The sequence below is a fragment of the Amblyomma mixtum genome, chromosome 2 (genome assembly GCF_055824585.1).
Source record: "Amblyomma mixtum isolate Tamu chromosome 2, ASM5582458v1, whole genome shotgun sequence".
NCBI classification, from domain to species: Eukaryota; Metazoa; Arthropoda; class Arachnida; order Ixodida; family Ixodidae; genus Amblyomma; species Amblyomma mixtum.
In genome coordinates, this window is record NC_143013.1 from 168,756,948 (window position 1) to 168,774,792 (window position 17,845).

The following is a 17,845-nucleotide window of genomic DNA, read 5'->3' on the forward strand; positions in this document are numbered from 1 at the left end:
CTACTCGACCCAACCCAAACACGAACCGAAACACAAAAACATTTGCAGCGAGCCATTCACGCTTTCCCTGGCAACACAACTCAACTGGCACAGAAACTTCGGGACCAGTATCTGTGTACAGCCCAAGACCCCCGTGGATCTGCGTACTCTTATGCAGGCAGAGAGAACACGGAGCTGGATCAACCTTTCCAGCTCTATGATCTGCGGGCGGCTCTTGCCAAAATGAAACGGGGCACTGCGCCAGGAAGGGATAAGGTCACCGTCAAGCCTTTGACGATCCTGACCGACTTGGCATACCAGTCCCTCCACGACTACATCAATGCAATTTGGCGCTGGGACACCCCCCTGCCAATTGACTGGAAAACGGCTCTGGTCACATTTATTCCTAAAGCAGGCAAACCAATTGACACAGATAACCTTCGCCCCATCTCTCTCACCTCTTCTGTGGGCAAACTAATGGAGACGATGATGCGGGATAGGTTATCTGCATATCTTGAACAGAAGCATGTTTTTGCGAGCACCATGTTAGGATTCCGCCCACACAGATCCGCACAGGATGTCCTCCTGCAACTTAATCGGGAAATCCTTGACCCCCTCGAATGCCCCCATAATGACCGGGTAGTACTGGCCTTGGATCTTAAAGGGGCATTTGACAATGTAACACACGAGATCACACTCACTAACCTAAGCCAGACCGACTGTGGTCTCAACACATTCCGATACATAAGCCAATTTTTCATGGATCGTCTATCCTACATCCGAATACAAGATACAGAGCACGGCCCCTACCTACTCGGCACGGGGGGAGCCCCCCAAGGGGCGTTACTTTCCCCGCTGCTCTTCAGTCTGGCTATGATGCACCTGCCGGCACAGCTGGAGGGTGTTGCCGGCGTGCAGCACGCCCGGTACGCCGATGTCATCACCCTGTGGGCCACGCAGGGTAGCACAGGGGACATTGAAACCAGCCTGCAAACAGCGGCGACGATAGTAGACCGCTACGCCCGTCGCTGCGGTCTTCAATGTTCCCCTCAAAAATCAGAATTTGGGCACCTCCGGCCCTCGCAGAAGTGCACAACTAAATTCTCTCTTTCTCTTGAGAATGGTCCCATGCGCGAACGTGACGAGATACGGGTACTAGGACGCTACATCCACAAACACAGGCGGCCAGACACTACACTGGCCAAACTACGTAAGGTGCGGGACCAGGTGGGCCGCATGGTGCGCCGGGTTTCCAACAAACGCGGGGTTTACGAAGTAAGGATGCCTTGCGGCTGGCAAACGCCTTTGTAAGCAGTCGAATTCTCTATTTGACTCCTTATCTCCACCTACGGAAACAAGATGAGGATGCGCTTGAGGTCATCCTTCGCAAAATTATTAAGCGTGCCCTTGACCTCCCCATCACTACTTCGAACAACTGGCTTATGGCTCTAGGGGTGGTGAATACTTTCCGGGAGCTCCGGGAGGCGCACCTTACAAACCAATACACGCGCTTGTCGCTAACGGAGTCGGGTCGCCGCCTTTTTGCTCGACTCCATATCCAACACACCCGTCCAATGGAAGACAGGTTTCGCATCCCAGAACTGTGGAGACGTGCCCTCCACGTGCGGCCTCCTCCAGCAAACATGTCACACGAAGACCATAATGGCCGGCGCAATGCACGAGCGGAAGCGCTAGCCCGACATTATGGCAACAAAACAGGTGTATACTACGTGGACGCCTCCGGTCCTCACCACGGAGGATGGTATACGGCCGCGGTAGTTCACAACAGCAACACAGTTAACGGCCTCACCTTCAGAACCCGTAGTGCAACACAAGCAAAAGACGTCGCGATTCCTCTCGCGACCTCACATTCTGATTCAAAATACATAATCACCGACTCGCGAGGGGCCTGTCGGAACGTCGAACAAGCCTGCACTCCCTTCCTAGCCTACGAATCTACCAATATTGCATACGGGATACGGACTCCGCACACCGTTACTTCATGTGGGCCCCTGCTCATCAGGAGTTGGCAGGAAACGAGGCAGCAGACACAGCCACCCGCGCGCTCTCTCTCCGGGCTGTTTTCTCCTCCCCATCCGATCAGGAACCCGATTTTAATCCGGTCTATACATTCGACGATATTACAACATATTATCAAAATTGTCATCACCTTTACCCTAGCCCATGTAAAGGCTTAAAGAAGGCGGATGAGCGGCTCCTTCACCGCCTTGTCACCAATACATTGCTGTGCCCGGCAGCGCTAAAACAATTTGAACCCTCCTTTAGCGGCAGCTGCCCACACTGTAGTGCAGTGTCTTCTGACACCTATCACATGGTTTGGGCCTGCCCCTCCAACCGCGCTATTCCCCCCATCCCCAACCCAACCCGGGAGGGCTGGGAGGCGACCCTGCTCGGCTGCCACGACTTACAGGCCCAACAAGCCTTAGTCGGGCGCGCCCGGGCGGCGGCAACCGCCACTGAGGTCCCATACTAGGGACCTCCACCTAGTGTTTGTAACGATCGGTTCCTTACGGGCTGATCCAAACATGCCTCCTCTTCATTCTTGATAAATGTTTTCACCACCCCCACTCACTCTCCTACTTTTCCTCGGTGGATCTATGGTCCGGATACTGCATTTCTAACTTACTAAGCTCAGCCTTTAGCTTCAGTAATTTTGCTTCATTCTCACGTTCACGCTCACGCCTCTTTTCCTCTTTTTCCCGCTCTTCCTACTGTCTGAGCTGCTCTTTTTCCTGCTCTTTCTGCTGTCTGAGCCGCTCTTTTTCTTGCTCGTTTTGCTGTATGAGCTGCTCTTCCTGCTGTCTGAGCTGCTCTTCCTTTTTTTGTTCGATGAGGCTCCACGCTTCCCTGAGCTCCTCCTCATCTGCCCCCAAATCCGTAATTGCCTGAATGATCACGGGTTTTTGTGCCAAACCCCTCGTATAAATCCCCAATACCTCACATAACAGCAACAGGTCCGGCTTCTGCAGTTTCTGTAGGTCCATGATAGTTATGAGTCTGAGCTATTCCCAAAACGACTATGCAAAAATACCAAACCACTAGGATTTAAGCACAGGTGTCTACCAGTTCTAAATTTTAACACTCTTTTAGAACCTGGTCCACATCAGAGGAAAAGCCAAGCACTCACCCACACACGTGATCATGTCCCAAGACAGCTGCACTCTTGCTGGCCGACCGTTGTTGTCGCTTGTGGCTTCATATTCCCATCGCTGATCCACAGATGTTCGGTCTTCGTATCCCAACGCTGCCAACCAGTTGTTATATCTCGTGTAGCATGGCCAGTTGTTTGCATCACCAGGGGGGCTCGTCCGGGATGAGGAAACGGTCTGAAGCTTCGAAGGTTGGGGATACGAAAACAAGCAGATTTAATGGCACTTTTTTTAGACACTTATTTACATAATGAAGAAAAGGCAGAATAGCAAGGAAACAAAAAACAAAAATTAAGAGTTCAAAGCGTCGAGCGACCGGATGAGCCTCTTACCCAAGGCCCAAAGCCACTGCATGAACCTATTACCGAAGGTTAAGAGTCTCTGGATGAACCTATTACCCAAGGTTCAGAGGGTTCGTGCTCACTTTGGGCGCCGGTTAAATAGGCCAAGGCTCCGCCCTTTCACGAGGCGGCAATTCATCGCGACACAAAGATCGGCACTACACAACACAGAAAACGAAGACACCTGTTGTAGAGTCCACCCGTGGGAACTGGCGAGGAGGAAACATAAGTCTGCAGCTCTTTTCCACTGAGATGCAACCATACTGTCAGCAGCTCGTGACCATCGAACACAGGTGTGGCAAGATGGCGCCGCAGCCGCAGCTGCGCTGGCTTCCTCTGATTCGTTCCGGGTCTTTTCAGACGAGGTGAATTCTTTTCTTCCCTTGTCGTAACGTCGGTCGCTTCTAGAAGGGAAGGTCGCTGGCACTGAGTCGAGCGTGGGAAGAGCTCCCTTGACCATTTCCCAGCTAGTCATTCTTTTTGGTGGGGTCATCTTGGCAGTCAAACGACCTTTCGAAATTTCTGCTGTTTGAATCCGCCACCGTTATCATCGCGGGTCTCAAGTTGGGTCGTGACAGCCCTTAGCTTTTTTTCGCATGTGGTAGTGGATACAGTACGTTATATGGCGAGACGCTCACGTCATCGCAGACAAGAGGACACTTTCTGAGCTTTAAAGACGCATTACTCTTAAGCATGGTCTTCTTTCGCTCACACTTCATGTGCAAACTGAGGCGATGAGGGCGCGCGAGAGGTGTCTCTCGTCCCTGCCAATTCTCTTCTCGTCTCGTCTCGGGCTGGGTGTCGGGAAACGAGTTGCAAACACCAGTCGCGTTTGTGAATTAACCCTTCAAAGCAGCTTGTGGGCCAAAAAGTGTCTTCTACGCTTTTAAGGGCATTCATTGCACCTGAGCTTCTCTTCCCACTGCTCCTAGCACACTGTGAGCAACTCGTTGGCAGCCCGTGTTGTAGCCGGAACGGTCCCAGACATATGTCGAGCAAAACGCACTGTTGGCCGTGAAATGGGACTCGTAGCTTCTAGAGGGAATGGGGGAATGCTTGTTAATCGCTGGTAGATGTCATCTTGTATGTTCTGCATCAATGCTCCGCATGCTAGGTTCGCAAATGCATGTTGGCCACGCTCGTAACATCGACGCGTTCATGCGTTTCCCCCGATACTTGCTCGAATTTTACATTTTCAGGCTGGCGGTGTCTGGTGGGAACGAGAACCGCTGCTATGAGCCGTAACACTATACGCAGAAGAAATGCGTAGCGAACGCAGTGATGTGCCAAAAGAAAACAGTGTGAAAAGATGTCTTGCATTGCAAACCGAGCAATAAAGCCTAAACAGCCGTTATAAAGCTGTACATGAATAGATTTATGATTTTGGCTATCTCTGATTGATTTACGCCTTGCGTAAAAACAGTGAGCACCAAAGGTTTCAGTAAGGACGCAGATCCGCTTAAAGCCCAATGGACGAGGCGGTCGGCCGTCCATACTTCTCGAGACACTGCCTAGACTACTCTGAATCCAAACTTTCGCTGCATGGAGGGCTTGACTTCCTGTCGTCATGCTGCTGCGATTTGTTGCCTACAGAAAGCTGGCGTTTCCACAGCGGGCATTTAGGGCGCCTTCCAGAGAACCCAGAAGGCAACATTTCTACGCTGGAAAGGTTTACCTAAGATGGCAGCGATACAGAATAAGAACTTTACGTAAACAACGCGACGAATGTTACGATGCACTCAGATAATTGTGCCAACGCGTTAACTAAGGGCTTCCTTTGTCTTTATATTCGCCGTTGGTTAGGACGGTCCAAAAACTGTCCCCACCACTTTTAGCCATCGCGCGCATTTTGGCACATCCGACATGACGTTGTGGAGAGCCGCAAGCGTAAAAAAAAGACGAAAGGAGTGAAGTGAACCGGTAGAAACAGTCAGGCCAGGCCGTGCAGCGATGCACGGACAGCTCTGAGGACGGCTGCGAGGGTAGGCATCACAGCGACACCCCTCGGCGCCGAACCGCTCCGTGGCACCACTGGCGCGTCACTATCAGGTTCCGTGGGCGGCGCCATCGTGGTTGTTGTCGTTGTCTTCCTGGCGTCTTTACCAGGCTTGTCACCGGTGACCCTGCAGAGGCCCGTTGTCCCGACGCACTCCGTTTCTTCCGGGCAGAGAGAGCAGGGCGGCCCGGGCCGTTACAACTCCTGGTCAGCCACGTTTCCGACCGGCGCAATAGTTGCAAACATACATTTGTAATTCTTCCGATCTTACGTGGAGAAGTCCGCCGCTACAGCCGACGGCGTAGGAGCGTGCCCAGGCGATCTGGGTAAAATTTGTGGCTGCCTCCACCGCATCGTACTTCTCCACTTTGGGCGAAGAGTACCGCATGTTCGTCGAACCAGTCCCGAATAACGATGTTCCACGTGGACCACCGTTGCGGGTTCGACCAGTCGCAGAGCAAGTTCTGGCCCACCTCAGAAAAATTCACAGTGGCGCGTTCTTCGGGCTTGTCGTGAAAAACGGCATGTTCTAAAGTGGCGCAGCGTTGTACCAGCGCCTCGGCCACCTCGGCCATCTTGTCCTCCCACCGCATTTCGAGCATGTTGCCCGCCGCTGGAAAGTCGGCCAGATGTCCCACTGCCAGGTTTCGGCGGTAGCGGTTGTGCAGCCAGAGGATTTCGTCGGCCCAATTCCCTGTTTCGATACGAACGTTATTGCAGTTCTCGGTGTACTTCGTGGAGCAGAGCATGGATGGGGCATGGATTTGTGCTGCGCAGAAGACAACGATGAGCAGGCAGTGCCGCGGGACGGAGCATATGAAAGTTGATGAAGACGGCGCTCTTCAATAGAAGGCGCGAGAGTGGGGTGCACTTTAACACGAGGCGTGTTGGCTGCTGAATCACCACAGTCAATGAAATGTTCGTTCCATGAACACTGCACTTCGGTGCGGGGAGTACTGAGAGAAAAACACATGTCTAGAACGACCAAACTGTCCGTTTCGCAAATCCCACAGCCGTCGCGACCAGGAAAGCAAGAAATGAAGATGAAACCCTATGAGTTTAGCTGCACATGCGCAAAGCCAGACCGTTTTTAGCCGAAAGGTATTGCTAGAAATTGCGTGTTCAGAGGGAAACACGCCCAGAACGTGTTCTAGGCAAGCATTTTACCCTCTGCACATGCTGCCGTGCAAAAGCCTCCTAGCTGTAGAGTTGAAATATGGGTCAGTTGGAGCATATTGATGAACAAAAACAGTCAAATGACGGACCACAGCGAAAAGAGAAGGCAAACACACGACGACTGGATGAAGAACTGGACTGACAACCGCCTAGCTGACTCCTCTATCTGGATGTATGTGTGTGCGTCCCAGAATTTTGGTGCTTTGGAGTGCCGGGTCATGAGGCGGTGTGGTGGCTTGGAGGTTTGTGGCGTAAGCATGCTTTGAGTTTTCTTTCCGACAATATTTCCATGCAATGAAGCAAAAAAAAACGGCAGTAGCTTAGCTTTGCTATGCCAGGATATACGTACCATAAGAGGCTAACTGCCAAGCAACAACCTCGGAGTCTGAGGAATTGAGGTTTTCCACTGTTCTCCGCCGACAGGCAGCGACCCGGCTCTCTTTAACCTCCATGTAGAGCGCACTACATCAACCGCCTGTCCCGCGCATTATACACGCACGATGAGCACTCTTCGCGCATGCGCAGTAGTGCGCGGCAGTCCTAAACACAGCGGTGGGCGCACGCTATTCCGGCGCGTCTGCCGAGACTGTGACGTCACGCCTCTGGAATGCGCCGACCGGTGGAGCGCCGGAGAGGTGCGCCGGCGGCGGCGGGGGCGACGCAGATGCGCCACTCGTGACGTAAAGGGGCTGCCGCGCATGCGCAGTATGATCGGCGCCTGTGCTGCCAACCCTAGGGTTTTTATGCGAAGCATATTGCTAGAGCTACCACTCATGCCGTCGCCGTGGGACCCCTAGCCGTGAAACCACGTGACACCGTGACGTCACACCACGTGACATCGGATGAGAGAGCCGGCCTCCACCTCGCGCCGTCGCCGTGGGACCCCTAGCCGTGACGCCACGTGACACCGTGACGTCACACCACGTGACATCGGATGAGAGAGTCGGCCTCCACCTCGCGCCGTCGCCGTGGGATGGGACCCCTAGTCGTCACACCACGTGACACCGTGACGTCACATCACCTGACACCGTGACGTCACACCACGTGACATCGGATGAGAGAGCCGGACTCCACCTCGCGCCGTCGCCGTGGGACCCTTAGCCGTCACGCCACGTGACACCGTGACGTCACACCACGTGACATCGGATGAGAGAACCGGCCTCCACCTCGCGCCGTCGCCGTGGGATGCTTCGCATTCCCAAGGCTTAGCCAAGCTGAGCCTCAGCAATTTTTTCCCTAGATGTATGGAATTTGGGCATCGTTTAGGGGAAAGGGATTTTTTCTATAATCTAAGGAAATTTAATTTGCTTGGAGAGTTCTTTTTTTTCTCTCTCTCTCAAAGTAGGAACACAGAACAAGGTTTTTATTGTTTTTTCGCTACAACTGACGAAGGCCCGTACAACGCCGCCGCGCGCTCGAGTAAAGCCTCTTTCACATGCAACTGAAAACACGTTGTTGCCGAGGCTCAAAAGCTGTTTATAGCCATCGCGGCAGCTCCAGTACTCAGAGCGGCGATGTTCCAACAAGTCAAAAATTTTTCGCAGCACTGCTCTGCTCAATTTTCGGTTGCTTGCATGTATGTGAACCGGCCTTTACACGCACGTAGTCGGATGTGTATGGTCCCTGACGTGGCCAGTGGCACCCGCTGCTGTGATCTGGAGCGGCACCACCCTACCTCAACACGCGCGCCCCTTTCTCACGCTGTGCTTGGAGCTCGCATCACGACGTGAAATTACTATTTAGTAAGCATATCTGCATGTTGATTTTGATAAGTAGGAAAGAACAAGGGCGCCATTTTTTGATAAAGGAGCGCCGTGTTGGAAATCTTAGCTAGTCTAACTAGGGGAACAATTCACAATACCCAGTTCACCCGCCACGGTGGCTCAGTGGTTATGGCGCTCGGCACGTTAAAGAACACCAGGTGGTCGAAATTTCCGGAACCCTTCACTATTTCATCCCTCATAGCCTGGGTCGCTTTGGGACGCTAGGACCTCCGAAATCATAACCGATAATTCCCAGTTCCACCAAGACGAGCAAAGCGAGTTGAGGTCACATGAGGCATACAAATGCTGTAAAAATCACTGCTTCATGGTTTTATTTGACTCAAACTGTTATGTCAGCCATCCTCTAGAGCAATCGCAGCAAATCAACAAGCAGCTTTTATATAGCAGTTTCAGAACACTCCTCAAGCGACCTCCAGGCATTTTCTACGTGATATCCTTCGGATGAAGTCTAAACCGACACAACATGAGGGGGAAAAATTCATTTAACTTCACATGCCGACGCATGTTTACTAATATCTTGCGTACAGTGAAAAAGAAACGAACACATACACGATATAGAGCCTTCATTTTTAATTTCCAAAGAGCGCTACGGTTTATCTGTAGCTTCATTTAGAAGTTCTGCATTTTAGATCCTTCTATTCAAATTCATCTGATAATAGGGTAGCTGCCTGATAAAACTTGCTACTGAACTACGCATAAATATATATTTTTTCACAATTGAACACTACTTTTGGTGTCTAGGGAAATCTAGGGAATTTTTGGTTACAAAATAGCGGAGAGACGGCTCTGGAGGTTGGCAGCACTGGTCAGCGCAGACGGCACGCGAAGCTCCCTCCAAGCCGCGTAGTGTAGCTTACGCTACAAAAAATCCGGCGATAGCCAGCAGTCTCGCTGAGTGGCCCTTAATGGGATACTGAACCAAACTTTTGGAGCTGCTCTTTTACATGTAAACAAGTGCTTGAAGGCAAAAATTTATAAATCCGGCAAACATTTTAGCGAAAAAGGCGGATAACACGTTTTTTTTCGCGATTTATTGCCGTATCATTGACCCGGCGGCCGCCTGTGGAAGCTGCGACTGGACGTCATAACACCCGCGCGCCCACCATTCCCGCAAAAGCAGGATTGCCATCGCCACTGGCGGCTTTTCCATGTCTGTCGTCTGCTCACGGCGTACACAGATATGTCAAGATATTAATCGCTGCTGTCTACATACCATAACCGTATGCACGCTTACGTCCGCTTGGTTGGTTGGTAACAACTTTATTCATAGTCCTGCAGAGCTTTCGCCGACGGGGCCTTAGGTCTCCAACGTGGGGACGTCGAGGCGCTGCCTCGCCGTCGCCTCGCGGGCCTGCTGGACGGCCCAGAGTTGGTCCCCGAGGCTGGGGCTGCGCAAGGCAGCGGCCAACCGCGGCGGGAGGGTTCCGGAATTTGTACCGTGAAGGTTTTTGTTACAGTCCCAGAGCATGTGAGTTAAAGTGGCTACATTGGCGTTGCAGACCTTGCATATATTTGTCGGGTATGTACCGGGATAAAGCCTGTGGTATAGTTCCGGGTTGGGGTACGTGAGCGTCTGCAGTTGTCTGAGGGTCACCGCGTGCGCCCTGTCCAGCTTGTCGCTGGGCGGAGGGAATGTTCGGCGGGCCAGGCAGAGGGCCTTGGTAATTTCGTTGTAGCTGATCAAGCAGTCTTTGGTGCTATTCCACGGACGACGGTCGCCGGCGCGGTTCGCGAGCTCGCGCGCCTTGGCGTGTGCCGTCCCGTTGCGGTTGCGATACGTCCTCGATACTTCTCCCATGTGCGCCGGGAACCATTGAATTCTGGTTTGGAATTCTACCTCCTGCTGGACTTGTCGGTTCCTCAGGACTCGGGCCGCTCTCTGTGAGATCCATCCTTTGGCGAAGTTTCTAACCGTCTGACGCGAGTCGCAGAGAACCACGGTGCACGTCGGATCCGTGAGGGCGAGTGCCACCGCCGCTTCCTCCTCCTCTTCTGCGCGTTCGCACGCTACATTTGACGTTATGCGCGTTTAGCCGCACGAATCGACGACCGCAACCGCGAATCGCGAGCGTTCTGCGTATTCCGCGGCGTCAACGAACCTTGTCCCCGTAACTAAATGCAGGTACTTTTTCCAGACCTTACGCCATTTCTAACATTCTCACTTTTAAAACAGAAGCGCGTGTTTAGGAGGGGAAACATTGTTGTCAACAAATCGACAGCCCTCTTATCCTAAAGGGGGCAGAATCGTCACTCTAAATGAAAAAATAAAGCAAATTATTACTCATAAGCTTTCTTATGGGTGACAGCGGACGAAGCGAAACACCGGTGGCCCCTTTATGGCTAGTTAACGTGCTGAAGAAGCCAGTAACAACGACGGAACCAGTCCGAAGCGGGGTTTCATGCATCGAAGGGCGCCGCCATATTTGTCGCAGCGGAAGGGTGCCATGACGTCACGCTCTTCACCCAAGTGTGGCATCCTGGACCAAGGATCGACCACGGCGCCCAGTTACCCGTAAGGGCCAAGAACACTTGAAATTTATTAACAATAAAGTTTTTTCCATCCATCACCCGATCAAAACGCACGACAGAATTTTTTGTCGCGTATCTGTCGCGCGACAAAATTTTGTGTCGCGCGACAAGCTCTCTTGTAGTGCATTGTGTCGTGCGACAGGGGCTCGTGTCGTGGGTTCGTTCTGGCGACAAAAGTGTTTGTAGTGGGTTCTGTCGCACGACAGTCATCATTCCTGTATTTTGTAGTGTGCAGAAGGTGCCTGTCGCAGGATTTGTCGCGCGACAGGTTTCTGTCGTAGGTGCTGTCGTGCTTCAGGGAGAGTCGTGCCGCGCGACAGGGCCTGCGTGCCTCGACAGAGTTGCCTGTCGCGGGTTCAGTCGCGCGACACTACAGCCTGTCGAGGTATCTGTCTTGCGACACTACAGCCTGTCGAGGTATCTGTCTTGCGACAGATACCTGTCGTGGGTCTGTCTTGCGACAGATACCTGTCGTGGGTTCTGTCTTGGGACAAATATGTGTCGTGGGTTCTGTCTTGGGACAAATATCTGTCGAGGCAAGTGTCGTGTTAGAGGTTGCAGTCGATGGTAATTGTGGTTTTCTACAGAAATCTCGAATTTCTGTAGCGCCATCGTGGGATAGTGATAGGCGGACATTCACCAATTTCGTGTTAAATCGCTTGCACTTTGGCGAGCCACGAAGGCGATGCGACTTGCTTTGATCGATTGGCGACGATCATCGAGGGAATTAAATGAAGTGTTAATTGACAAACGCGACTCGAGTTTGCAACTCGCTTCCCTACCTAGCTACCGGCCGCACGAAAATTGGCGGGGATGAGAGGCGCCGCTCGCAATCAATCTTCCCTTCAGTTCACACATGACAGTGTGAACTCAAGAGAAAGCATATGCACCAGCGAGAATGCTAGCGGTGCCTGTGAATGAGGCAGTGCTTGCGGTAGTGGCATGCTGCGAGCCACCCGAGCGTCTTCATTCCATCCGGCGCGAGCATGACGAATAGCGCTACTGAAGGTCAGTGTACTCGTGGCTGCAGTGACCTGTGCGTCTCGCAACATACTGTACCCACTACCACATGCGGAGAAAAGGCTAAGGTCACATATACGCGTCGCTTAACGTCACGTAATGAGAGTAACCTGATGGCGAAAAAGCTGGAAGATTACTCGCAGTAATCGTCCTGCTATCACAAAGGCAGCATGTAAGTTACGCACGCATGACCTGTTGCCGGTATAAATGATCAAGGCGACTCCCATATCAAGTTTCCACGTTTCAGTTTTTAGCCGCGCATGCTGCAAGATCATCATAAAATATGAAATATATATATATATATTCTTACGACTTCGTTCATTGCTTCCATTGAAAATTTCATGACAGTGATACAACCATCTCGCTAAATATAGAGAACAGCGTACGAATCCTAAGGCCCAGTACAGCCTTGAGCGTGTTTGAACACGGACGCCTAGAAAGGGCGCGCGCGTGGACCGTTGCGTCGCGCCTGCGCTGTAATTTCCCGGAGGAGCAAGAACCCGAATATTTGCCAGTCGACGTGGCGTTACCCCGCGACGCCAAGGATTGGGTGGCGAGTTCTGCGACATGAAGTCGCGCCGCAAGAATTCGGTCAGTGAGTGACTTCCCCATGAGGATGTATTAGTTCGGGGCTCCCCCTCCGTGACCAAGGGGCTTAATTAACTCGCGCGAACTCTGTGACTCCCTACTGTAAACGTGCGTTTAATGTCCATTCACACTCGCAATAGCAAAGGCCATGCGGCCAGCAGTCGCTTGCGATCGGGCAGCAGCTCCACGACACTTCCTCACACCTACAAGAGTGACCTGCAGCTCGCCTGCTCGTTTGATTCTCACGTGAAATGAGAAGTCTTGGGACTGACGTCAGTCGATCGCGCGCTTTGGTTCAGTCTCCTGCGCCCTCGCGCCTCGTCCTCTAGAGTGTTCTGGTCCCTCACGCTCGGTCCACTAAAGTGTTCTGGTCCCTCGCTATTAACAGTGTGCTACGACAACCTGAGCGAAGAGTAGAATGTCGGGGCGGTTTTGACGTGCGCTACTGCCGTGCAAGCGTAAGGGCGCTCTTCTCGGGACCGGCCTGCCAGCCTGGAAGCCGGCGTCAGAAAAATTCACTGGTATTGTTTGTTCACGTCCATTTACTAAGCTCTGGGATAGAGTATCGTTAGCCAATATCGAGTTGTTGGTAGAAGCGATAACAGCAAAACAAATTTTCTCCCACAGCCGCTTCTGCTGCCCATTGCAGCTCGCCTGGCTTCTGCTAGCTCTGCTCCTGAAGGGGTCGCGGAACCGAGCTTATTTCACTATGACGCGGGGCTCACAGTAAAACGGTGGCGAGGGTAGCACCTCAGTGCTAGCCAGTTCCGAATCGCACTCAGCTTAGGCGTCGATGTGCAATCGGCTAAGCTTAGCGACGACAAGGGTAGCTAGAGAGCAGCGCGCAGTTCGTCGGCCGGCGCGCCCGCGGGCGGCGTCGTTGCCGAAAGCTCGGCTCGCTCAATGATTGCCTCAGTAGCTCGCGAACTGAGCAGGCAAGGCTGGAAAATCGAGCAGCGAGCGTCTGTCCTGCGACTGAGCGAGACTTTATTCTCACGTTTGCATGCAGCATAGGTGAACAAATTTAGCACACATATATGCATCGAATATCTGCTGCCTTACAGCGTTTATTAAGCTCGTCCTCGACGTCACCGTTAGCGCGGAAACCGCGCATATCTTTATTTCACTACGAGACATGGTTCACAGTACAACGTACAGTGAAGAGAGTAGCACCTCAGCGCTAGCCAGTTCGAAAGCACTCTCAGCTCTGGCATCGATATGAAACCTGCCAGGCTTAGCGACGAATACGACATCCAGGGAGCAGTGCAAACTTGTCGCCCGGCGCGCTCGCGGGCAGTGTCATTTCTGAGAGCTGAGCTCCCGCTATGCTCAGCAGCCAGCGACTTGGGCTCGCAAGGCTGGAAAACTGAGCAGCTAGCGGCTGGACTGCGACTGAGCCCACGTTTGCAGCACAGGTAAACAACTTTTAGCTCACATATACGCTTGGGATACCGGCTTCGTTGCGGCCACCTTAAGGTGATTCTTACGCTCGTCATCGAGGCCATCGTCACCGCTCGTGACGCACTGGCTGAGAACTACAATTCGAGTGCGTGCTAAAACAAGCTGCTCGTATTTCGCGATCGTCTGAACTCGAAAACACAGTTGCTTCTATCGGCTTCCATGTGGGCTCTTGCTCAATTGTGAAAGTACACCCCGGTCAAAAAATCCTTCAAAGTTCCTTCAGGGAGCCAACAGGATTCTTGACTGTCACCTCTACATGCACCTGATGGTCCTGAAGGAATCTGCATGGATGCTCTGTTTGCAATGGCGCGACTCTGACGGGGCTGAAGGCATCTCCATTAGCAGCTCTGTTTGCACCGGCGCGGCTCTGACGGTTTGAAGGCATCTCCGTCAGCCGCTCTGTTTGTACCGGCGTGACTCTGATGGTGCTGAAGGCATCTCCGTCAGGAGCTCTGTTTGCACCGGCGCGTCTCTGATGGTGCTGAAGGGATCTCCGTCAGCACGTCTGTTTGTACCGGCACGAGCTCTGACTGTGCTGAAGGCATCTCCATTAGCAGCTCTGTTTACCGGAGTGACTCTGACGGTCCTGCAGAAATCTGCATGCAGCTGCTCTGTCTGCGGGCGACGTAAGCTTCGACCGTCACCGGCATAGCTGCGAATCGCTTCGGGAAAGTTATAATACTGGCAAGAAGCTTAATTGTACGTTTTAATCGGTTTGTGTAGCACACACCTTGTACCAGCACAACCGCTCACCGGTGGAGATTTATTTGGCCAGAAAGCAGCTTACGAAATTAGCGGGGACATATCTGAAACACACGTACGTATGCTCAAACACATACAATATTCGTGCAAATTGCATGATTCTTGCAAGCACGCATTAAGTATATGTGAGCTGCGCGCCCTTCCGATAGTGCCTGAAAATTCTTTGCACGGAGGCCATGAATCGCTGTAGAGCTCGCGTTCTCGATCATATGCTTAGCTTTCAAGGATCATCCGGCCGGCTTCACTCGATCCTGGCTCATTTTCGGCAAAACTGTACACATATCATATATCAATATTGGACGGTAAACGTTGTCTCGTAGTAAACTTGACAACTGATGCGTACCAACCAAGCGGTTCGCATAACTGAAGTACTTCTGCGTTTCGTGCGAAGCATGCAAAGACGGCCGGCCGCTATTCGGCTTTGCTGACTTTTCTTCACTCGTCCTCGGCGCAGACGATTCCAGGCGCACGGCATAAACTACGGCCAGGTGAAAAAAAATGTGTGTTAGCTGCGCAGTTAATTTTAATCTAGGGAGAACCATCAATTGAGGCGAATGAATTTTTAAAAGGTGCTGCACAATTAATTCTAGCTTAACGCGTTTGTGCGCGTTGCGCGCAAAAAGTAGAGCAAATGTGGTATCGGTACGTAGTACGTCGATCATACTTCATACTCAAAACTGATTATGTTCGACCTTTCCGCTATGCATATGCTGCGCACCGCGTGCAGTGAACCCGCCCGCTATCAGGGCAGATCTGCCTATCTGATAGCCAGTACACGTACGCATGTTTGTGTGCGGCATACACCGGCCAGGAACTGCGCCAGTCGGAATTAACTTTTTCTACTACACAAAGCCTTCCCTCGATCCTCGATCATCCTTTCAGCAAGGTGGAGACGCTGCATGCATGCTCGATCGTCCAGAGCTTCCTCGATCGGGCAACGAAACCAGTGCCCATATTCTACGCGGGAGCGCGCGCCCGCACCGATTTTCGTAGTCACGAGGAATTCATACGCCAGCGCACCTTTCAGTCGGGGATTAAGGTGACTGAATGCAGCCCACAGCGCTATAAGCGCGGCAAAGACGTGCAGCGAATTGCTCGCGCTGAACGACAGCGCAAATATTTTTTTTTTTCCATGGCGCGACGTTTCTGTTTAAATAATTTTCACCAAGCAGGAAAGCGCCCTGCACTTGCATTGACTGTTGAAGCCAAGCGCAGTGAGTACACTGAAGTCCCCTCGAGGCATCTGTGTTGTCATGAGAAGCCGCACAACTCATGTGCGGCTCTCCTTCAGTCTTTATCTCCCAAACTCCCCTCCCTACGCAGAGTAGCATGCCAGCGATATTGAAACACCGGCTAAATTCTCTGTATTTCATTAAAGAGTCTCTCTCTCTCTGGCGATGTGTATCGTTGAAAACATTAAACTCGCCCACCTAGCACCGCGATGTCAAGTGAACATATTCCTTGACGCTGGATTCATGATCTCTATGCAGTTAATTCCCAGCCCCCTTTATGTCACACTAAGTGAATGGGGATTAACCATCACATCACACCAATTGGCCAGCTCCACTAGCTGGAGGACCTTCTTTGAAAGGCATTTGCGTAAAAATTCTTCGTATCACTAGGGTATACGGCAACTTAATTGACAGCAGTAACAGAATTTTGGTTCCCGGAACACACCCATGGAACATGTAACGCTGCATCAAAAATAAGTGCAGCCAGTTTTGAGGCTTTGAGGTTTTGAGGATTGTTCTCGCAATCACTCTCCGAAGGTAACATTCCAGACGACTGGGAAGTGGGGAAGGTCGTTCCCGTCCACAAATCAGGTAGTACTGATTCACCTCTTACTTATCGCCCCATTTCATTAACAAGTGTACCGTGCAAAATCATGGAACATGTCATTTACTCTCAAATCATGCAATCTTTGGATTCAAATAATTTCTTCCATCCATCACAGCATGGATTTCGCAAGGGGTTCTCCTGCGAAACTCAACTAGCCATTTTTCTACATGATATTCACGCCAACCTTGATACTAACCTGCAAACTGACTCCATTTTCTTAGATTTCGCTAAGGCATTCGACAAAGTACCTCATCAACGCTTGCTTCTTAAACTCTCCCAGTTGAAGTATACATCCGAACATAATTGCATGGATTAAAGCTTTCCTCACGCATCACTCTCAGTCCGTCGTCATTAATAACCAACTTTCCAACCCGCTTCCAGTAACCTCTGGCGTCCCACAGGGTTCTGTTCTCGGTCCTTTGTTATTCCTCATATACATTAATGATTTACCCCAGCATGTCTCTTGTCACATCCGCTTATTCGCCGATGATTGCGTCATTTATCGCTCAGTGACTAACCATTCTGACCAAGAATCCCTTCAGGCAGACCTGCGCCATGTGCAAGACTGGTGCTACCAGTGGATGATGATGCTCAACTCTAACAAATGCAAGTGCATGTCCTTTCCCCGCCGTCGAAATCCTCTTGTTTTCAAATACACAGTCTGCAATTCCCCAGTTGACCTCGTCCAGTCATATAAATACTTAGGAGTCACCATTTCTAATGATTTATCTTGGCGTTTGCACGTGACTAACCTGATATCATCTGCTAATAAAACACTAGGTTTCTTAAAACATCACCTACGGGAAGCCCCACAACACGTAAGACTACAAGCGTACATCTCATTCATTAGAACTAAACTTGAATACGCATCACCCATCTGGAGCCCTTATCAAGAATATTTAACACACGCTATCGAATCTTTTCAAAACAGGGCTATCAGATTCATGCACTCCTCATACTAGTACGATGTCAGCATATCATCCCTCAAATCGTAGTCAGGTCTAGCTAATCTTTCTAGTCGCCGTCGCATAGCCAGTCTTGTCCTGTTTCACAAGTTCTTTTATTCACCAATAAAACAAGAACCATACATTTGCGCACTTCCACAATGTAGGTCCCACCGCATCGGTCGATCATTCTCTTCCAAGTTTTGCGTCCACGTGGCCGTACCACTGTTTTTGCCAACTCATTTTTTTCTCGTGC

General features: G+C 51.4%; 1 protein-coding gene across 1 annotated transcript; it reads right to left on the reverse strand.

The window, feature by feature from the left end:
• Nucleotides 1-5,773: 5,773 nt before the first annotated feature.
• Nucleotides 5,774-6,235, reverse strand: LOC149361518 (antigen 5 like allergen Cul n 1-like). The gene has a single exon (XM_089568105.1). It carries the CDS (start codon nt 6,233-6,235, stop codon nt 5,774-5,776), a length of 462 nt encoding a protein of 153 aa, XP_089424231.1.
• Nucleotides 6,236-17,845: the final 11,610 nt, after the last annotated feature.